This window comes from Procambarus clarkii, chromosome 81 (genome assembly GCF_040958095.1).
Source record: "Procambarus clarkii isolate CNS0578487 chromosome 81, FALCON_Pclarkii_2.0, whole genome shotgun sequence".
Taxonomy (NCBI): Eukaryota; Metazoa; Arthropoda; class Malacostraca; order Decapoda; family Cambaridae; genus Procambarus; species Procambarus clarkii.
The window spans coordinates 9,315,849-9,339,727 of record NC_091230.1 but is presented as its reverse complement, the minus strand read 5'-3'; the positions used below and the strand labels follow the sequence as shown (position 1 = coordinate 9,339,727).

Genomic DNA, 23,879 nt, shown 5'->3' with positions numbered 1-23,879 from the left:
CTGTTGGACGCGGCTGCTCGCAGCCTGACGTATGAGTCACAGCCTGGTTGATCAGGTATCCTTTGGAGGTGCTTATCCAGTTCTCTCTTGAACACTGTGAGGGGTCGGCCAGTTATGTCCCTTATGTGTAGTGGAAGCGTGTTGAACTGTCTCGGGCCTCTGATGTTGATAGAGTTCTCTCTAAGAGCACCTGTTGCACCTCCGCTTTTCAACGGGGGTATTCTGCACATCCTGTCATGTCTTCTTGCAAGATGTGGGTGCTAGTGTTTACTGACCACAATCTCCTTATATTCATTAATATGATGAAAATTAAGAACCAACGAATTCTGCGCTGGTCATTGTTTCTACAAGAATTTAATGTGGAGATTAAACATATTCCGGGCAAGCAGAATGTCATTGCTGATGCTTTGTCCAGAAGTTTTGTATATGATGTACCATGAGTGAAATATTCTTTTACTTAACATTTTTACTTTCAGAAAAAAATGCCATTGATCATCAATCCATTGCATTTTTTTTCTTGGAGGTGGAAGTGTTACGTACCCCTATTGGATACGTATATAAATATTAAATAATTTACTTGTTCCATGCATCATTACTTGTATGTGCTTATATATTATATCATAATTGTATGTATTATATCATTACTTGTATGTGCTTATTATTATAGTTGTGTGGGTTGGTGGTGTTGTCGTGTTGTTGTTCCTCCTTTACGGACAACCCAACCCACAACTCGGTAGAGTGCTTATACTTCACTAGGAGATCACACTAGACGCTTCTGGCTCTTGGAGAGGGGCTCAACGTCACACATTTAGGGGATGCGGCTCCAGCACTTAGCCTCGTTGTCACGTGCACACACCCACTCGAGCCACTGTGACTCCCCACTCTCTCCTTATGTGATATGATCTCCTCAATCCCCTTTGACTTACTAGTTTTCCGTCCTACCCTGTCCACAGCAGTGGTTCTTGGTTCTTTCTCTCTCTCTCTCTTTCTTTACCTTTCCTGGGAAGCCTCACTAGGACAAGGGCAAACAACAGCAAATTTGAATACATTTACTGATCAAAGCAAATACACACATATAATAATAATGAATCCTACACTCTATACTATTTCAGTCAGGTTGCACTCCAACACCATCAGAACTCTTATCGTCAGCTTATCAAGTGGTATCCTATCTCTTGATTCGCCACCTAATATTACCAACCCCATCAAGTAGGTCAAGTCTTATAATACAATGTTGCACTATCAGCAAGGGAATATATATCTGTAAACATGTACAAGGAAAATCAGCGTATGCATGCATTAACATATATATCAGTATAAATGTTCCTTGATACACAACAATGGTCAATCGATCTCCCTATCAGTCCTAGAACACATACATCTGTAGGTAATCCAGCCTATGACTGTAACTCTATGCTTCAGTATAAACACTCCTAGGTACAAAAATGCAAACTATGACTCGCCTTTCACCGCGTTTTACACGCTAAAGACAAACACTCTATCAACTCCCTAAAAGTGATGATTTAGAACTTCCCTTCCACATCTGGAAGTTCACTACCCTGATATCTTCAGGTTCTTTCGGGCTTAACTACCAGGATCCTCTGACAGAGCCTGGTCAGGGCACTCCAACGGCCCACGATAATGTCTCTGGGCGGCTTAGTAAACACTCCTCGCCGTCCAGGACTTGAGACCACAACGTTCCCAGCTCAGTTCCACAGCTGGCACGTCTGCACACTTTTCTTCTCTTGGAGATATATCACTAGGGGTTCCTTTCTGACGGGAGCTCGAATGGAGCACGGCTTCCCCCTGCGATGTTTGGCGCTCAAGTGATGTCAAAGCCCTCCAGAAGCGAGCCTCATGCCTCCAGCAAAATATCCACATCTCCTAACCAGTCATTTATCTATTTTCTTATTCACTGCCCATAACCTCAAATCGTTTATTAAATCCAACTGACTATTTCACCTCTGTATCTTCACCTCTATGTTTCCTGGACCTTCCAATCAGGTCAGGCTTGATAGAATAATTCTCAAAAAAGGAGACTCGTTTTTCGGCTACCTGGTCTCATAACATTATATGTTATATTTTGGTAATGATCATCTGGTTGACCATACCATGGGAAGCCGTTACAATTTTTTTTGAGGTGATCAGCTAGTCAGCCTTGCCGTGAGAAAGTTATATTTCGTAATGATCATCTAGTTGGCAACATCATGAGAAACCGTTTTAGTTGTTCATCTAGTTGGCAATACCGTAAGACACATTACCTTTCTGCTATGTTGGGACGTTGCCAGCAATTTCCTCATTATTTTTATAAATATATAACTGTATTATTAATAACTACATTACCTCTGTTTATGCATGTAAATCTAATCATTCTTTAATTTAGTTAATTAATGATTACCTTATTCCCATTATATGGCTCCATTTAAGTAAAATTAATATTAATAAAAATTGTCATTCGATATGTTGTGATGTTCTGAGGAAGCGAGAGCGGCTCCTGCCATGAGAAATTTAGTCAGTAACTGGTAGACTCACAGAGGATCAACATCTAGGAGGTTAAGTGGCTGTTATATATAACAGCCACTGACCAGAGAGCAAAAAGTTTCTTGTTCCAGCGCCTCAGTGTTGCGATTCAGAGGGGAAATGCCTGTTGCGTCTTGGGCACTAGTCCAACTTCAGAGGAATTCGAAGAAGTGTTTGACTTGCAACAATGATCGAACCCGTCTGTGACATTCATCAATGTTTCCCAGTGTTGTGTTTTTCAAGAGATCCATAACCTTTAAGCACCTTTTTGCATTATTATTTTTGTATCAACCCATGTATATCTTGTAACCATCAAATGCATAATAAAGCACAAAAATAAAAAAGGAAGGGGGTGGTAGGAGAAAAGCACACAGAAACTGTATTGGAGGGGATCTAAACATTCCCTCTAATGCGTTATGCGTGGTTTCCTCCGAGGTTATGGGTCCCCCTTCTTCCAGCTAGAGGCGGTACTCCCTTCCATATTTTATATATATATATATATATAATATATATATATATATATATATATATATATATATATATATATATATATAAATATATATATATATATATATATATATATATATATATATATATATATATTTATATATATATATATATATATATGTATATATATAATATATAAAAACAATGGAAGGGAGTACCACCTCTAGCTGGAAGAAGGGGGACCCATAGCCTCGGAGGAAACCACGCATAACGCATTAGAGGGAATGTTTAGATCCCCTCCAATACAGTTTCTGTGTGCTTTTCTCCTACCACCCCCTTCCTTTTTTATTTTTTGTGCTTTATTATGCATTTGATGGTTACAATATATACATGGGTTGATACAAAAATAATAATGCAAAAAGGTGCTTAAAGGTTATGGATCTCTTGAAAAACACAACAATGGGAAACATTGATGAATGTCACAGACGGGTTCGATCATTGTTGCAAGTCAAACACTTCTTCGAATTCCTCTGAAGTTGGACTAGTGCCCAAGACGCAACAGGCATTTCCCCTCTGAATCGCAACACTGAGGCGCTGGAACAAGAAACTTTTTGCTCTCTGGTCTTTTGTAGCGCTGATCAATTTGTCCCCCAATTCCTTCAGGAACTTCAATGCACATTTTCCCCATGAACCGAGGGTCTCCGAGCCGATCGGAACAAAGCTGTAGCAGTGTGCTAGGCCTCTGTATTTAATAATTTTCTGCGATTCCCTGAAAGAAGCAGCACCACCGCTTTCACGTATGCTGTAGTGGAGGTAGGTACTGGCCAGTGTGGCAGCGCACGTGTAGTCCCATACCACTTGCTTACCATCCTTCCAAGGTAGCAAGGTGACCCCATCAGGGCGCTTCTGAGGGTCGTTAGGTCTGGATAAGTGTGGTTCTCTTTGTGCCGGGCAGCGGGCTGTGGCGAGGCTCCTCTTGATGATGTCGTTGACTTCTTCATGTCTTGCGATTTTACCCTGTGATTTACGACATACCAGACCATGACGACCATATTGGTCTGCCATCGCAGTTCCGCAGATGCACCTATGTTTGGTGAGGATCGGGGCGCAAGGCGAAGGGCAACTCCAATGCGGAGAGCGTCATGACTGAGGCGAGTTCCCATTGCTGCATTGGGCACAGCAATAAAAAATCCCCGGCGTGGGGTGCTGTTACCGCTAGGAGGCGGGCTTTGTTTTCAGCATCAGCGTTGTCAATCATTGCTGTGACAGTCTTTTCCATTATGGGGCTATCCCAGTGGGCCTGCTTGTGGTCTTTTGGGACTTGTGGTCGGGGTTGAGGGTGTGCAATGGTGTCCCATTGTCTGGCTGCTTCGATGAACGTTTGATCATGAGTTCCCGCTGTCTCTCTCATACGCTCTGGTAGGATCTGCCCTACCAATTCGTTGGCTGCTGTACATGAGGATAAGAATGCTGGAAGTGCTACCTCAGTTGCCTTTCGTATGCCTATCCCTCCAAATCTCACTGGTAGTGTTGCTTGGTCCCACTGACTGTCATCTAAATCTAGGTTGAGCGCCTTCCTGAATATTGACCTGAGGAGCTCATCATATTGATGTAGAAGTGGGTTGCCAAAAGTTGGTGCACACCTTAAGAAGTATGCTAGCCTGGGCAAGGTAAGGCACTTTGTGAGAAGGTAGAGGGCATCGTGGGAGTCCAAGTCCCCAATTTCTCTCTTCCATCCTCTTCCATCCTCTGGTGTTGGCAACACAGAAGACAATGTCCAACATAACAGGCCAATTACACTGGATTAATCTTTGTGTTTAGATAGGAGATGCCTCGTATGGGCCAATAAGCCTTCTGCAGCCCCTATGTTTATCCCTTATGTATCCCCCCATGTTTTCACCTTCATTGTATTATCACCTGACCTAATGCGGGTATAAAATCAACTAGTATTGTAAGATCTGTTCACTTGAGAATGAACCATGGAGGTTCGAAACGTCGTGCAAATTATACAAATAAGAGTAATACACTCTATAGTAAATCACTTCTTTTCTTCACCTTAAAAGTACGAAAATGAGTTTTGGAGAACTCCTATTTCAATTAAGCCCTGATGCTAAGAAAATAGAGGGATAGAAGCCCTAAACCAGAAAATAATAAATACAGAATATGCGGTCATATTCAATGAAACATATATATATATATATATATATATATATATATATATATATATATATATATATATATATATATATATATATATATATATATATATATACATATATATATATATATATATATATATATATATATATATATATATATATATATGTCGTACCTAATAGCCAGAACGCACTTCTCAGCCTACTATTCAAGGCCCGATTTGCCTAATAAGCCAAGTTTTCATGAATTAATGTTTTTTCGTCTACCTAACCTACCTAACCTAACCTAACCTAGCTTTTTTTGGCTACCTACCTAACCTTACCTATATATATAGGTTAGGTTAGGTTAGGTAGGGTTGGTTAGGTTCGGTCATATATCTACGTTAATTTTAACTCCAATAAAAAAAATTGACCTCATACATAGAGAAAAGGGTTGCTTTATCATTTCATAAGAAAAAAATTATAGTAAATATATTAATTCAGGAAAACTTGGCTTATTAGGCAAATCGGGCCTTGAATAGTAGGCAGAGAAGTGAGTTCTGGCTACTAGGTACGACATATATATATATATATATATATATATATGTCGTACCTAGTAGCCAGAACGCACTTCTCGCCTAATATGCAAGGCCCGATTTGCCTAATAAGCCAAGTTTTCATGAATTAATTATTTTTCGACTACCTAACCTACCTAACCTAACCTAACCTAACTTTTTCGGCTACCTAACCTAACCTAACCTATAAAGATAGGTTAGGTTAGGTTAGGTAGGGTTGGTTAGGTTCGGTCATATATCTACGTTAATTTTAACTCCAATAAAAAAAATTGACCTCATACATAATGAAATGGGTAGCTTTATCATTTCATAAGAAAAAAATTAGAGAAAATATATATTTCAGGAAAACTTGGCTTATTAGGCAAATCGGGCCTTGCATATTAGGCCGAGAAGTGCGTTCTGGCTACTAGGTACGACATATATATATATATATATATATATATATTATATATATATATATGTCGTACCTAGTAGCCAGAACGCACTTCTCAGCCTACTATGCAGGGTCCGATTTGCCTAATAAGCCAAGTTTTACTGAATTAATATATTTCTCTAATTTTTTTCTTATGCAATGATAAAGCTACCCATTTCATTATGCATGAGGTCAATTTTTTTATTGGAGGTAAAATTAAACGTAGATATATGACCGAACCTAACCAACCCTACCTAAACTAACCTAACCTATCTTTATAGGTTAGGTTAGGTAGCCGAAAACGTTAGGTTAGGTTAGGTAGGTTAGGTAGACGAAAAAACAATTAATTCATGAAAACTTGGCTTATTAGGCAAATCAGGCCTTGCATAGTAGGCTGAGAAGTGTGTTCTGGCTATTAGGTACGACATATATATATATATATATATATATATATATATATATATATATATATATATATATATATATTATATATATATATATATATATATATATATATATATATATATAATATATATTATATATATGTCGTACCTAGTAGCCAGAACGCACTTCTCTGCCTACTATACAAGGCCCGATTTGCCTAATAAGCCAAGTTTTCATGAATTAATTGCTTTTCGACTACCTAACCTACCTAACCTAACCTAACCTCACTTTTTCTGCTACCTAACCGAACCTAACCTAGGAAGATAGGTTAGGTTAGGTTAGGTAGGGTTGGTTAGGTTCGGTCATATATCTACGTTAATTTTAACTCCAATAAAAAAAAATTGACCTCATTCATAATGAAATGGGTAGCTTTATCATTTCATAAGAAAAAATTAGAGAAAATATATTAATTCATGAAAATTTGGCTTATTAGGCAAATCGGGCTTTGCATAGTAGGCTGAGAAGTGCGTTCTGGCTACTAGGTACGACATATATATATATATATATATATATATATATATATATATATATATATATATATATATATATATATATGCGAACAAGCCTGAATGGTCCCCAGGACATATGCAACTGAAAACTCACACCCCAGAAGTGACTCGAACCCATACTCCCAGAAGCAACGCAACTGGTATGTACAAGACGCCTTAATCCACTTGACCATCACGACCGGACATAATGAGGTGATAGCCGAGGCTATATGAACCACCCCACCGCCGGCACTCGGATAGTTATCTTGGGCATAGCATTTTACCAAATCACCTCATTCTTTGGGGCACACGTGAGGAACCCACGGTGGGGTGGTTCATATAGCCTCGGCTATCACCTCATTATGTCCGGTCGTGATGGTCAAGTGGATTAAGGCGTCTTGTACATACCAGTTGCGTTGCTTCTGGGAGTATGGGTTCGAGTCACTTCTTGGGGTGTGAGTTTTCAGATATATATATATATATATATATATGTCGTACCTAGTAGCCAGAACGCACTTCTCAGCCTACTATGCAAGGCCCGATTTGCCTAATAAGCCAAGTTTTCATGAATTAATATATGTTTCTCTATTTTTTTTTCTTATGAAATGATAAAGCCACCCATTTCATTATGTATGAGGTCAATTTTTTTTATTGGAGTTAGAATTAACGTAGATATATGACTGAACCTAACCAACTCTACCTAACCTAATCTATCTTTATAGGTTAGGTTAGGTTATGTAGCCGAAAAAGTTTGGTTAAGTTAGGTTAGGTAGTCGAAAAAACATTAATTCATGAAAACTAACTTGGGTTATTAGGCAAATCGGGCCTTGCATAGTAGGCTGAGAAGTGCGTTCTGGCTACTAGGTACGACATATATATATATATATATATATATATATATATATATATATATATATATATATATATATATATATATATATATATATAATATATATATATATATATATATATATATATATATATATATTTAATAATATATATATATATATATATTGTTATTAAATATGACCGAAAAAGTAAGATTAATAATTCTAACACAAATTTTCTCAATCTTTCTTATGTTTCTTTTCACTGTTGATGGTAATTCAAAGATCAATTCTCCAAAATTCATTTTTATTTCTAATCTGACGCGACACTTGAGCGCGTTTCGTAAAACTTATTACATTTTCAAAGACTTTAGTTTACAAACACACAACTGAAACTGAATAGAGCTTACAAATCTTCGAGGTTTATATCTACATTTGGATGAGGTGAAAAACGAACTTTCAACAATGGGTATTAAATTCCAACACAAGACAGAACACGAAACAATGGGTATTAAATTCAAACACAAGACAGAACACGAAACAATGGGTATTGAATGGAAGTAACTGTAGAAAGCCTATTGGTCCATATTTCTTGATGCTTCTATATTGGAGTGGAGTCTTGAAGTGGGGTAGAATATAGTTGTGCATTAATTGGCTGTTGATTGCTGATGTTGACTACTTGATGTGTAGTGCCTCGCAGACGTCAAGCCGCCTGCTATCGCTGTATCTATCGATGATTTCTGTGTTGTTTGTAAGATTAATAATTCTAAACACGAATTTTCTCAATCTTTCGTACATTTGTTTTCACTGTTGGTGGTAATTCAAAAATCAATTCTCCAAAATTCACTTTTTATTTCTAGTCTGACGCGACACTTGAGCGAGTTTCGTAAAAATTTATTACATTTTCAAAGACTTTAGTTATCACATACACAACTGAATTAAACTTACACATCTCCGATTTGTTTATATCTACATTTGAGTGAGGTGGATGGGGTGAGGTGGTATTTAATAAGGTATTAATTTCATCAACACAAGACAGAACACGAAACAATGGGTATTGAATAGAAGTGATTGTAGAAAGCCTATTGGTCCATATTTCTTGATGCTTCTATATTGGAGCGGAGTCTTGAGGTGGGTAGAATATAGTTGTGCATTAATTGGCTGTTGATTGCTGGTGTTGACTTCTTGATGTGTAGTGCCTCGCAAACGTCAAGCCGCCTGCTATCGCTGTATCTATCGATGATTTCTGTGTTGTTTACTAGGATTTCTCTGGCGATGGTTTGGTTGTGGAAGAGATTATATGTTCCTTAATGGAGCCCTGTTGCTTATGCATCGTTAAACGCCTAGAAAGAGATGTTGTTGTCTTGCCTATATACTGGTTTTTTTGGAGCTTACAGTCCCCAAGAGGGCATTTGAAGGCATAGACGACGTTGGTCTCTTTTTAAAGCGTTCTGCTTTGTGTCTGGAGAGTTTCTCATGAGTAGGCTGGCCGTTTTTCTGGTTTTATAGTAAATCGTCAGTAGTATCCTCTGATTTTTGTCTGTAGGGATAAACGTTTCTATTAACAATATCTTTCAGGACCCTTTCCTCCGTTTTATGAGCTGTGGAAAGAAGTTCCTTTAAAAATAGTCTAATAGGGGGGTACAGGTGTTGTGTTAGTTGTCTCCTCAGAGGTTGCATGGCGTTTCACTTTCCTTCTTATGATGTCTTCGACGAAACCATTGGAGGAAGCCGTTTTTGACGTTCCTTACCCTACAGAGTTCTTCGTCGACTTGCTTCCATTCTGAGCTGTGGCTGAGAGCACGGTCGACATAGGCGTTAACAACACTCCTCTTGTACCTGTCTGGGCAGTCGCTGTTGGCATTTACGCACATTCCTATGTTCGTTTCCTTAGTGTAGACTGCAGTGTGGAAATCTCCGCTCTTTTCCATGACTGTTACATCTAGAAAGGGCAGCTTCCATCCTTTTCCATCTCGTAAGTGAAACGCAGCACGGAACTCTGCTCAAATGCCTCCTTCAGCTCCTGCAGATGTCTGACATCAGGTACTTGTGTAAAAATGTCGTCACATACCTGCAGTATATGGCCGGTTTCAAGTTCATGTCGACTAAAACTTTTTGCTCGATGGTACCCATGTAGAAGTTTGCAAACAGGACACCTAGGGGAGAACCCGTGGCGACCCCATCTACTTGCTTATACATATGCCCATCCGGGCTCAAGAAGGGTGCCTCTTTAGTACAAGCTTGGAGTAGTTTCCTTAGGATATTTTCTGGTATGTCAAGAGGAGTACAGGCTGGATCACGATACACTCTGTCGGCTATCATCTCGATTGTCTCGTCCACTGGTACGTTGGTGAACAGCGATTCTACGTCCAACGAGGCTCTTATTCCTGTGGCCCGTGTGCCCTGCAGTAAGTCAACAAATTCCTTTGGCGACTTCAGGCTGAAGGCGCAAGGGACATAAGGAGTCAGCAGGCCGTTGAGTCGCTTCGCTAGTCTGTACGTTGGTGTGGGTATCTGGCTAATGATTGGCCGAAGTGGGTTTCCAGGCTTGTGTGTCTTGACATTTCCATACGCATATCCAGGTTTATATTCCCCAATAATCTTTGGCAGGTGGAGTCCTGATTTCTTGGCGTTCACAGTTTCGATTAGTCTATTGACCTTTGCTTTCAATTCGGCTGCAGTGTCCTTCGTTACCCCTTTGGAATTTAGTTTGGTCAGAGAGTATGAGGTTCATTTTCGCCAGATATTCGTCTTTTTTAAGAATGACGTGTATTGGCGATTTGTCACCTCTCCTGACAACTATCTCCTTGTTCTCACGAAGGCTTTTGGCTGCCGCTTTGAGCTCGGGGGACAGTATGGTGCTTCTGTAATTGCCTCGATTCTTTCCTCCTTCCGCAATAAGTTCTGCTTGTAAGGTATCTTTGCTAGTGACCTTCTTTTGTGTCTCGAGGTCGAATATGTCGTCCAACAGAACGACTGTCCAATAGAATACTGATATATAATACAATTTATAGTTCTATTCAATACCCATTGTTTCGTGTTCTGTCTTGTGTTGATGAAATTAATACCTTATTAAATACCACCTCACCCCATCCACCTCACTCAAATGTAGATATAAACAAATCGGAGATGTGTAAGTTATATTCAGTTGTGTATGTGTTAACTAAAGTCTTTGAAAATGTAATAAGTTTTACGAAACGCGCTCAAGTGTCGCGTCAGACTAGAAATAAAATGAATTTTGGAGAATTGATTTTTGAATTACCACCAACAGTGAAAAGAAATGTACGAAAGATTGAGAAAATTCGTGTTAGAATTATTAATCTTACTTTTTCGGTCATATTTAATAATATATATATATATATATATATATATATATATATATATATATATATATATATATATATATATATATATATATATATATATATATATATATATATATATATATATATATATATATATATATATATATTGTTCTGTTGTAGTATATTAGTCTTTGGAGACATAACTTTATTTTGATTTACATGTGATAGTGCCCATCTGTTGATTGATATATAATACTGATAATTAACTGAAATATAATTTTAATATACAATTTATAGTTTATGTGTAATTAACTATTCCTGGGGTGATTAATTCTAATTCTTGCATGTACGAACCATGGGTTTATACTGGTGAAACACCTTGAGAGTACAGCATCGTTAAATATCCCTAGTCTAAAATATTTTGTCGCTGTTACGTGTCACGAGCAATAAAGAACGGTTCGTAACAGTCGGGTTCTGGTGACCTGATACTCTTGGTTGGGTTCTGGTGACCTGATACTCTTGGTCGGGACCTGATAACCTGGTACTCTTGGTCGCACCCTGGTGACCTGGTACTCTTGGTTGAGTCCTGGTGACCTGGTCCTCTTGGTCGGGTTCTGGTGACCTGGTACTCTTGGTCGGGTGGTGGTGACCTGGTATTCTTGGTCGGGTTCTGGTGACCTGGTACACTTGGTCGAGTCCTGGTGACCTGGTATTCTTGGTCGGGTTCTGGTGACCTGGTACTCTTGGTCAAATCCTGGTGACCTGGTACTGTTGGTCGCGTCCTGGTGACCTGGTCCTCTTGGTCGGGTCCTGGTAACCTGGTCCTCTTGGTCGGGTCCTGGTGACCTGGTCCTCTTGGTCGGGTCCTGGTGACCTGGTCCTCTTGGTCGGGTCCTGGTGATTCTTCTTAAATTAATAGTAATTATCCCCCATTCCAATGTGCATATTTTGTGTTATAATGTAGTGATCAGTTCCTACGTAAAGTTACATATAGTGTTTTGATAACCTTTCTCCCTCGTATAAACATATGTCATCCCCACAAAAGGACCCTAGCACCTCTGTAACTATAAATTTCGATGAACCTATTTCTCTCCTTCCCTGTCCCTCCAGTTCGAGTCAGACATGACCTATATCTGGCAGGGCTCCCACAGAACACACACGCTTCTGTTGCTCTAGATATTTTACAATTGTTGATAACCACAGTGGACGGTCGGTCCTATGGTTCCTGCACCATTGCTCATAAACGTGGTCCACTTAAAGTAAATTCGAGCAGTTTGTGATAAATAATATTACCATTGTTTTATCATATCATGTGTATTCGTAAATGAAACTTTATTCTTTGGGAAATTTGTATAAGCATATCCTGTATAGAGCTAAATCTGGGTTCGGCTAACTTTATTCTCTCAATAAGAATCAACAGGTCCCGACGAGTGACTGGTTGGAATCTTAGCATCGGTGACGAGGAGCTCGAAGTTAAGTTTCGGGGCGCCCGGCAAACCAGCGAAAACACTGTCCTGATGAACATGACAATCAGAGTGCCGCAGGAGGATTCCACTATCCTCCATCAAACTGGAGATGACAGGCTTTCCGGGTTATTATCGGGTCAGCAAGAAGAGAACGAAGAGCTCATATTTCACCAGAGTAAAGTGGAAGAGTTCCCGTTCCACCAGGGACAAACGGTACACGAATTCCCAATCCATGCTGGCATTCAAGCAGACTATCAGGCCCATGAGGAGGACCTCACGCAGCACGACCGTTTACTCACTAAACACAGTCAGTTCTTCTTTTCAGTCATTCGTGGATAAATTGTTGAATAACCAGTATTTGTTTTGTTCTTGTATGTGCATATGTGACATCGAATTTTTAAGTTGGAAAAATTATAAATATTTGTCTGAGGGGAGCCCCGTCGGCTCCCTGACCCTATCAAACTGACATGTGCCATATTAGTTTGGTGCCATCAGTCCTTGGAGTTAGAGCGCCTACCAGGAGCCACAAGCAAGAACCTGGACCCCCTCAGAGAGGCGCAGGGAACCATGGCCATATAAGCTCTTTACATTTAGAGTTTGTCATGTGTGCCATCGACCAGGGAAAGAACCCTGAAAGGTAGGTGAACCATTGCAAACCTCTAACTGGTTCTCATTGCAACGTAAGTCGGAACAGAGGCCCAGAACCAGCCAATAGAAAACAGTGAAACAAGTCACACGTCATCTGCACGCCCACTCGTTAGCGCCTCACCCTCCCCGACAGTGGGGAGGGAAGACCCCGCATAGGCGAGCAGGAAGCAACACCCTCAGCTCGTCGACTGATATGCCGGGTGTCGGAAGTTCTCTCTGGCCTCAAACTCTTTGTCTAGCTTTGCATTTGTAGCTGTCGAATCTTTTTTTTATAGCGCATTCTCGCTTCGTTTGCGGAGGAATGTGTTCCCCCGGCTCTTGTGTGTGGTGACTTAGTGTTCCTACAAAAATACTGGGTTGGGACCGGTTAGTCTGTGTGTGTTGCTTTGGGATTCTGTTTGCTTATTTGCTTTTAGCACTTTTTTTTGTTCCTCGGATACGTCCTTTCAGAAGTTTCCGTCCTCTCAGATTTCCTTGTGGAGGTTTGAATAGCCCTTCATGCATTCCTCCTGCGAGACCCGGTTTACACCTCATTAATAGATCTGGCTTCTTTTGAGTTTGGTTCTTCTTCCCCATATTTGGTGCGTTATGAGGTTTCAGAGTGTTTCTGGCTAGCATAATGCTCTTTCTTTTTCTTGTGAGCTTGGCGTAGGTTTTGCGGGACCCGCATGATTGAGTGGCCAGAGGTTTCTTTGGTGTTCTTCGGGAGGGGGGGAGGGGTCATTGGAGTTCCTGATTGCGTTTCTTTCACCCCTGTGCTTTCCTGTGCAATGGGGTCTGGAGCAGTTGAATGCTCAAGTCCCCCCTCTCTTTTGGATATCTTGGTGGCAGATGACCATCGAACTCGGGGTCATTTCACATCAGTCTTGCACTTCTTTATCTTCTTGAGCTGTCCTCGGAGTTCTGGTTTCGGCTGCCTTATTGAAGCTGTTTGCTCTGATTATCCGGGAATCGGTTTCCATAATTTTGGCCTCTCGCCTCACGTGTAGGCAGGCCGTCCTCGCTCTCTTTTTAGATTCTGCTTGGGTCCTGGCTTTACAGTTCTCATCTTCATTCTGTTCCGTTATTTCAGGAAAACTGCGTTTCTCAGTTATTGTCAGCGGCTTCTACCAGTTGCCATCCTGTTTCTGATTTGTTGGTTCTCCAGCGGGAGCATGCTGACTCTTCCCAAGGTGGTCGTGCTAGTGCTCATGTTTCAGTAGGCCAAGGTGGGCCTTGTCGCTGTGCATGGAAGTCGGCTTCTCGGAGGTCGCGTTGGACTTTTCTCAGGGAGCTCCGTTGACGCCCCGGCTCTGAATCTGTCTCTTGCTCACGCTTTGTCCAGAGCGAAAGCTGTCTCTGGTCCACACTTGGTCCCCATGATTCGTGTGCTTTTCGTGTCCGTCTCTTCCGGCTATTGGTGGAGTTGAGTGACTCCTCCGGTCAGGGGTTCGAGGCTGGTGGGGCAGGCTTCTTCCCTGACTCTCTGTCGGGTCATCTTAGAGTGGGTTTGCTTGGGCGTGGTCGAAACGATTTTGTCCCTCAAGTGGGTTTCCCGCTTCTTTCCGGTTCCGAAATGGGACTGTGTTGATCTGATGTTCATTCTGGACTTGTCCCATGTGAACCATTGGATTCCTTGCCCTTCCTGTCGGATAACTACTTTGTCCCAGATCTGGCTTCTTCTTGAGCTGGGTGCATGAATGATCTTCCGGGACCTCAAGGACGCATATTGGCACTTTCCTATTCGTCTGGGGTTTAGGGATAGGCTAGGTTTCGTGGTCAGGCGTCATCAGGCTTACCGCTTTCGTTGTGAACTTTGCCTTGCTGGTTTTCCCACTGGACAGGGTCTGGCCTCGGAGGTTGTTCTAGTATCCTTGGGGCAGCCCCTTTTGCCGCTCTCGCGATCCCGGGGTTCTTTCGTCGCTTGCTGCATCTCCGGCTTCGTTCGGTGCCTTAGCGCCTTCCCTTCCCTCACTTGATGAGTTAATGGTCGCCTCGTCTCTCAGCTAGGGTTTTGTGACCAGCACACACCAGGCCGGCCTGGGGCGTTAGGCTCCATCATTCTGATGGGCTCTCAACATGGTGCGGAAGTTTGCGGCTGAATGACAGGCGCTGTGGCGGATTCAGTTGCCTCGGCGCCTGGCGCCTGACAGCTGGGTGGACAGCGCTTTGGATTTGTAGTCCTGAGGTTCCGGGTTCGATCCCCTGTGGAGGCGGAGACAAATTGGGCAAAATGTTTCTTTCACCCTGATGCCCTGTTACCTAGCAGTAAATAGGTACCTGGGAGTTTGACAGCTACAGGCTGCTTCCGGGGGGGGGGGGGGGGGGGGATTGTAACAAAAATGAGGCCTCATCTCAAGATAACCTCGAGCCTTGGTGATTCGGCTCCATTCGGACTGCTCCTGTGGTTCATTGTCTCAGCCGGGGAGGGTCTCTGCGGTCCATTGTTCTATGGGGCTGGTCACTTCGGGTAGCTCTTCTGCTGACTTCACAGGGTTAAGCTCTCCATGCTGTCCACATTCAGTGGGTGTTCAACATCCTGGTGGACATCCTGTCTCGCTATATTCCTCTTTCCACGGAGTCGACTGTCGACGCCAGTAGTGAAATATACAACTAGAACCGCGCGCACCACCTGCCAGGTGGCACTCCGGTGAGTGCCACCCGACAGGTGGCGCGCGGGTGTCTAGTCGCAAGGGTTTTTGGGGGATTTTCCCGGAAGTTTGGCGCGTTTCGGACGCGTGTGAGCGTCCGGTGTTTGGGTATGTGGTCCGGAAAGAGAGTAAGTTATGTTGTTGGATGCCAGGTGGTGCGCGTCGTTGCCGTCGCGGCACGTCGTTGCCGTCGCAGCGCGTCGTCGTCGTCGCGGAGAGTTTGGGAGGGGAATTTCCCGGAAGTTTGGCGCGTGTCGGACGCAGTGAGCAAGTGCAGCCCCTCGCTCTAGACACAAAGGGAATTTCTGGGAAGATGTGGGAATTTCTGGGAAGACGTATGAAAATACAAGGATAAGAGTGGAATATGAGGAAGGAGTTTGTCATAGACTTAATCCTGTGTGATGATGATGATAATAGTTTGATGATCGTGAGTAGAGGATGAGAGGGGATCCAACATAGTGTATATGTTGTTTGGAGAGGGGGGAGAGGAGAACCCCCATACCTGAGAGGAACGCCTGGACGTCCATTAGCTTCCCTACAGGAAGTCGTAAGTGAGAGAGGAGGGTAAGAGAGAGCACTCTCCAGCGGAAGTGGGGCCATTTGTCTAAAGGGTTTTCGTTGTCTTCAGAGTGGAGATGTTCGCCCCACGGCGGGTCCTCATACACTGTGGATTCGTTAAGGAGGGGAGCGAAGTACATACGACAGACCCACACCTGTCAGCCATCAATCACTCCCACCCCTCATCCTCACCCGCTCCCATACCATCAACCATTGTTCTGTGCATTCCCTTTCAGTATGTGTAAGCTATATCGTAACGTGACCAACATGGTGAGAGCAATAACGAGGGAAAAGTAAACACATTATATAAATTTATTTCTTTATTAAACACTTAAGCGATTTACAACGATAATAATAATAATAATAATAATAATAATAATAATAATAATAATAAGACTTCTTCTTGGTGGTTTAGCTAGCAGACAGATGGAGAAAGGCTTTCATTCAGTCCATCGAACCTTCCCAACACACTAGTCAATCAGTCAATCTGTAGAAAGGGGAAAAGGTTATAAGTTTTGTTGTTGTCAATGTTGTAAACATAAATACAGACATTATTATGTTCATCATTCAATCTTAGCATAAAGTATTACTCACCGCACTATCATCCTAGTCAACTTCGTCACACAGCGTTTCACACTCAGCATCACTACCGTTTAAGCAGAATGTTTGCTTACACACAGGCATTTTCATCTGAGCGTAATTGAATTTCAACACTTTTTCATCATTCTTGCGAAATTGACCATATTTAAACGCTTCATCAAAGTGAAGCAGGGCGGCCTCTAAGCCTAGTCTGCAAAAATGATATGCAAAATAAACGGCATAATTCCCACAGAAGTAACTATTCAAGGATTGAATCCTTTTCTTCATAATATATAGAGTATAGTCTTGGAAGTAAGACATAAACTCTTCGAAATATCTTGAATAAGATCCTATTGCAGGATTGGCATAGCTGTCTAGTATAACTATCTCGCTTCTACCTTCATCCTTATTTACATAGAATGTTATCCAATGGCCCATTTTATTACAAGAACCAGAGTCCAGAGTGTTCATTATGAACATCACAGGTCTTTTTTTTTTTATGTATTTTTATCCTTATTTTCCGTACGTCATCAGCTAGGAAACATCCTAGATAGGCTACCCTAGCACCTAAATTACTTCTGATAGCCTCATTTATTTCCAAACAATTCATATTAGTATTTTATCCTCGCGTATCGCAAATAACGCGACGATCCGCGTTAATGCTGATCACACCTGTTGTAGAGCCTTAAACTAGAATGACTTTATTTCTTGCCACTCCCCGTTTAAATTCCAAAGCGATCCGCAGATTACCACTTTTTTCAATCGGGATGGTGTCATCGATATCCTCGGGTTGTAAATTAAAGGCCAGTATGGTTCCACCATTCACATATGTGTCATAAGATAGTATATTGTCTTTATCGAAGCCTAAGGCTTGTAATGCTGTGTAATACAACTTGGCGCAGTTATGAGGGAAGTCACACCCAATATTGACAATATTAGTGCTATTCTGCGATATTAATACTTTACTAAGCTCGCAGTTTTCCAAATAAAGCGGGTTGCGATTATATGCACCAGACACTGCCTCCATATCAAGGATGATCATATATAAATGTTCCGGTATAACAGTCCCCCACGGCTGGTCCATTGTTATAGAGCGCTGACCTGTGCCCAATATATACGTTTTGTATAAAGTTTTATTAAAAGTATACGTAATAGGAGAGTTGTTCTGCACCATGGCTTTATTAATGGCTACTAATCCTTCAGGGTATGGCAATACCCGATCCACCCATAGACGTGTAGACTTGATATTATATTTAAAATTAGCGTGTTCATTATCGCTGAGTATAAGCCACTTATCAGGTTGAAGTTCGAGCCTCACCCTGATGTCCACATTATCCAAAACGTATTCACTAACGGATGTGACATCCAGCATTAGTTTAAAACAAGTATTCACACCACTCGTTTTCATATCAGTCATCCGTTGCTTCTCACCAGCCGAGGCGTTAGTGAAATAACCAGCTTCAATTTTACCAGGATCAACTCGGTTAAAAAACTGTGACAGTTTATCATAGCGGTTAGTCTTACACCCAGAAATCGTAGATAATAACTTTATGTATGACCAGAATGAGAATAATGAGCTGGTTTCAACTACTGTTTCGTTTAAATACACAATAGCGGATTTGAATAGAGTTTGCGATAATCCATTCACCAACGATGCGTTTTTAGCGTCTCCTAAAGGCGTTATTCCATCTTCTTCGGTTAGATCAATAGACAACTCCAAAGCTATAGATGATAAATCCACCAGTTGACCATTCACTCCCTTGATGATGAATTCCAGATAAGTGTCTGTAAACTTATTATTGACCCCAGAATTCACAAGTAATACATCCACCGTTTGTCTGCTGGCAATTGTTGATTCTACCAAACGAGGGGAAAATACTTTAGGAAAGGCTTCACTAACAGCGGCAGTATAATGTTCTAATAGCACCTGGAGGCCCAGAGCGTTATATCCGGCCATGTTCGCGCTTTAGACAACACCAACCGAGTGAGAAGAAGTTATGACAACACATCATTATATTTCGCTTTAGTAAAACGTTTGATGTTTACTAATTTTTTTGTTTGTTTATTCTTTTTCTGCACTCTTCCGCCTATCATTTGCTTCCCTACTCCTTTCAATGTTTCAATTCCGCGTTTCTTAAGAGATTGTTTGAAAGTTTGTTTGTCATTATTAATATCGTCTAGTACGTTCTGCCCCAAGCTAAGCGCAGCCGGGGCCAGAGTCCTCATGATAAAGGGCGCTGCTCGACGCGCTATCCCGCTTAAAAAGGAAAATATTCCTCCTCCTCGCGTATAACGTCTACTGCTGTTGAAAATCCGTATATCATCAGTCCCACCACCTCTAGGAGGGGTTAACAGAATGTATAATTCCTCAACAGAGGGGGGAATAAAGTGGACACGCATTTCTCCGCTTGTTTCAGACGAATGAGGAGTGGCGGGAAAGCATTGGTGTTATATACCTCCTGCAGCGGGGCGTACATGCAAGACTGCTATGGTGCACCCACGTTCATCGAAATGTATTGGGTTACCATCTTGATCCCTAATAGTGATGCTGACGCTATCTATCATGTTAGTGTTAAGACGCACATATAGTTTTTTATTGTTGCTGTTATCACTTCCATTTAGGGAGATTACATCCAAAATATTTACAGACTGGTTTCCATATCTAGTAGAAGAGATTCTATCGCAATAAACACACAAAATATCAACTCCTCCTCTAGGCATTGGCGGGAATAGGCATGTGTTAACTACACTCGAGGCATACTGACGTTTTGCGAATATGTCATATTCTATTTCTGGAACTACGCCCAACACTTTCCCAAAAGCGGTTCCAAATGATAATGTAACTCTACTGATGTTTTTATGCCCCGTTGCAGAGCTAATATTCTCATCACTAATCACAGTAGTGAACTTGTTTCGATTGGAGGAAGAATCATATTTAATAAAATGCGTTCCATATTTAGCTGAAAATTGTTTTAATGACTTTCCTAAAAAACTCAGTTTAGCATTACTTGAAAATATGGTCTCTATTTCTGTATTAATCGTGGTATTAATTTCTTTTATAGTTCCGGCTAAAACATCAGATGATAATAAATGCTTTGAATGCATGTATTTCCCCTCGCTCACTTTCTCATACGTAACGCCTACACGTATATATGCCTCGGGATTATCACGATTAATAACGTAATGTGAAGTGGGGAGGAGTAATTTTTGTAGACACATTTCATAACTCCTCCTGGGATCTAATTCTAGCTGGTTAAACAATCGATTTTGGAAAGATGCGGGGATGTTATTGGGGAATAAATGCGTATCTGATACGCTGGTGGCGTATATCACGTGAGTGTCCATCGCTCTATCTCCTTAGACTGCTTTTTGTCTAGTAAAGCCATCTACACATTACACGCTCATTTATATACACTCACCTGTTAATATACGATCCAGGAAGCTTTCCTTTTATTGTGAGGATCAATCTTGACAGTTGCCTTTCTCTTAACAGATGGAGGCTCATACACTTGACTGCTTGCCGTAGTATTACGGAATAAATCTCGCGATGTAGATGTTAGTGTGAAAAACAGTTGAGCAATGGGGAGTTTATCCGGTAAAAAAACAGATTTAAGCACAGTCATTTTATGTATAATGTCATTAATTATATGTATGCCAGATACTGGAGTCAATACATTTCCATTCAGATCCCAACGAACGATTCCGGTAGCATCATAATGGTTTAGCAAGGATCTCGCATATTCGTGATCTCTCACTTTCAACTTCAAATCTATTAAATGTTTTATGGAAGGGTTGGTATGCAGCTGAGGAGGAGGAGGAGGAGGTGGTTTGACAGTAAGATGACGAGCAACCGCTTTCACAGTGGGGTAAGCAGGGCTGTGTGCAGCTTTCCGGTTGTCCACTATTTTATGCGGTACGAGAAAAAAGGCTTTCATTTTACTTACTGAACAACCGTGTAATTAAACTAGCTGCTAATGGTAAAATAATGGATAAAATACTGCCTCCTCGTTTGCTGGTTAATATCGGTTTCTTAGTTGTCACAGAAGGTTTCTTACAGGCTAGTGACCGAATAAGCAATTTATATTTTTTCAACTTTTTAACGACCTTGACAGGCACGGGCAATTTTTTTTTTTAAAAGTTATTAAAAATTTCTGATAAACAATTTATATGTGGTTTCTTCAATTTTTCAATCAACTGTTTTCTCGAGGAATACTGAAGTTTTGATAATAGTTGGATCAATTCCTTGTATTTATAAACTAAGGGCTTCTTCATTATAAATGTAATATCTCAGCAGCATCAATCCATTGATCGAATGATCGATCATAACCTGCGTACCGAACTTTATACTGGAGTTTGCCAGAGACTTTGCGTTGTCCCAATACCTTCTCAATATTAAAGGTTTGAGGCAAATGTGATGGTGTTAATTCTTGTTTATAGAAGCCACCATCAATTTCTTCCCCATTCAGATCTTTCAGAAAGTATAAAGGGATGTGTTGTCTCCGATCAATACGTGTAACTGTAAAGATCTCTCGGGTGTTCTGCTGCTTAAACCCTTTCTTAAACTTGGAAATGCGATCAGATAGAGTGATGCGTACTGTATCACCAACACTCAATCGTGGAATGACAGCTCTCTTTGATTTGCTCGGACTTTTATACATTAAATCAAATTGTTTGGCGAGTTCGCTGGGCGAGGATAGAGCGTGCACCTCCGCAGGTGTCTTCCCCTTCAATCCTCTGTGAGGGGTTAAATTATATGTTTTCACAATATCTGATAGAGCCTGCATGTATTTTAAAGTGTTGCGCGCCGTCATAAACTTGTAAAGTTTACCTTTTAAAGTACGTATGAACCGCTCAGCGATTGAAGCTTTAGTCTCCTGAGAAAATACACTATATAACCGTACTTTCCTTGCTGCCAGCATTTTTTTCATAGTGGCGTTATAAAATTCACCACCTCGATCAGAATTAATTTTGCGCACTCCCTGAGAATGAGGTGAATCTAGAATTAAAGCTAGAGCATTAGTGGTGCTTTTCCCATCCTTAGCGCGTAAGGGTACTACTTGGGCGTACCTGGAGAAAATATCTACGCATACGAGTAAATATTTCACTCCGTCATTATGTTTGTCCAATAAACTCATCTCGGCCAAGTCTATAGCTTGAAATAGTCGTGGTTTAGCGCTTAACACCCGACGCCGCGGGAATTTATGCGGTTGTAAATAATGCAACGTATAGGAGTCAGAGCTTTTCAGATAGTCCTTTACATCGGCTAGAGTTATACTAGAGTTAATTAATTTGGCGGCCTTATACAACCTCTGTACCCCTCCAAGCCCTCCGCTAGATGAGGGGTCGTTATATACTCGTTCTAGCACACCTTTCTTGCTCACCATTGGTAAACTATCTCATAGGGCGGTTCGTGAACAATATTACCGCGTAATGTTATCGTAGATGGAGTGTTCGAGCCCAGATCTACTAGCAAATAGCCGTAGGGTTGGCTAATAACTTGCTTATATAACTCTACAAATTTCTTTGAATCCACTTTCCCAAATATTTGTCGTCCGAGTGTTTCAATTTGTGACAGGTCTCGTGATTTAACCAATATGAAATGAGAAGCATTTAAACTAATATTCCTCGAATATTTACCAGGAAAAAATATATTTTGAGTAATCAATATGACGGAAACCGTGAAATGTCTGCCCCTAGTAAACATGTCTGATACGATTTTTGAATTCGCAGACTCTGTAAAAAGGACATCGTAGATTACTAAGATATGCGAGTCATTATCTACTTGCTCTTCCACAGGATCAATAATGGTTGAATGCTCGATCAGCTTCCCTTTAATTTGTGGATCTGATCGTAATTCAGAGTAACCTCCTCCGCATATGATTATTGAGGAGAACTTGTGTTGATACTTCCTTACAAGTTTACTGCACAAGTAGGATTTTCCGCTGTTTGAATAACCAGCAATAATAACACGAGATGGTTCTCTGAAAATATCTAGACGTTCCGCATGGATTATATCATAGGAACTGTCCATGATTAATGCTTCGTTAAGACTGCTAAAAACTAAGGAACTGAGGTGGTATTTATACAAACATAGTCAATTACAGGTGTTTATTCACATATTTTATGTACAGCAACAACATCATTTTTAAACTAAACATAGTTCTTTTAGTTCACAAACAATAATATTAAACATCCTATTTTAAAACTAATCATAGTTCTTACAGTTCACAAACAATAATATTAAACATCCTATTCATTTAGTATACAAAGTTCTAGTCATATGAGACATCCATCTTAATACTACCTAACAATTGTACAACATAAAATCTAGCGAGGGTTGAATAGTTTCTGAGCTGTAGCATCGCGTTTGCTCCAGGGATGGAATATTGGGTAGAGTCTCTGTGCTTGCTCTACTTCCTCCTCCTCCATAAACACTTCTTCTTTCATCTCCTCCTCCTCTCTCACTTCTACATCCATCTCATCATCATTGTTATTGGGAATATCAGGATGACCATACACTAGGGACTGTGTGGGGCTTAAAATGTAGCGTTTATCGTCAAATGCTGACAATCCTCTGCAGGTACTGCGACATGTACAAATCTTTCCTTGCACGTTGCGTATAGATCTCGACACATACCTGATTGAAGTGTTTGTTTCAAGAGTGTGTTGAAATGAGTCATGTGAGAGTTTCTCTTGTAGATGGTAAGGTACGCCCTTACACTTACAAGTGTGCTCCCCATCATGAGTGGTGGACGAATATGTTTTAGGTCTGAGAGCAATTAACTGGTTAATAATCTTAGAGCCTATTTCAGACTTGAGCAGTCCTAGTTCACCTTCTCGCGCTT

At 41.0% G+C, this 23,879-nt stretch overlaps 1 protein-coding gene across 1 annotated transcript in view; it reads left to right on the top strand.

Moving 5' to 3' along the window:
* Positions 1 to 23,879, top strand: part of LOC123773031 (insulin-like peptide receptor) — a 531,432-nt gene that overhangs the window by 339,149 nt on the left and 168,404 nt on the right. Inside the window, exons 18-19 of the mRNA XM_069315507.1 lie at positions 12,525 to 12,908; positions 13,181 to 13,218. Coding sequence (XP_069171608.1) covers positions 12,525 to 12,908; positions 13,181 to 13,218 — 422 coding nt within the window. The remainder of the gene's footprint in view (positions 1 to 12,524; positions 12,909 to 13,180; positions 13,219 to 23,879) is intronic.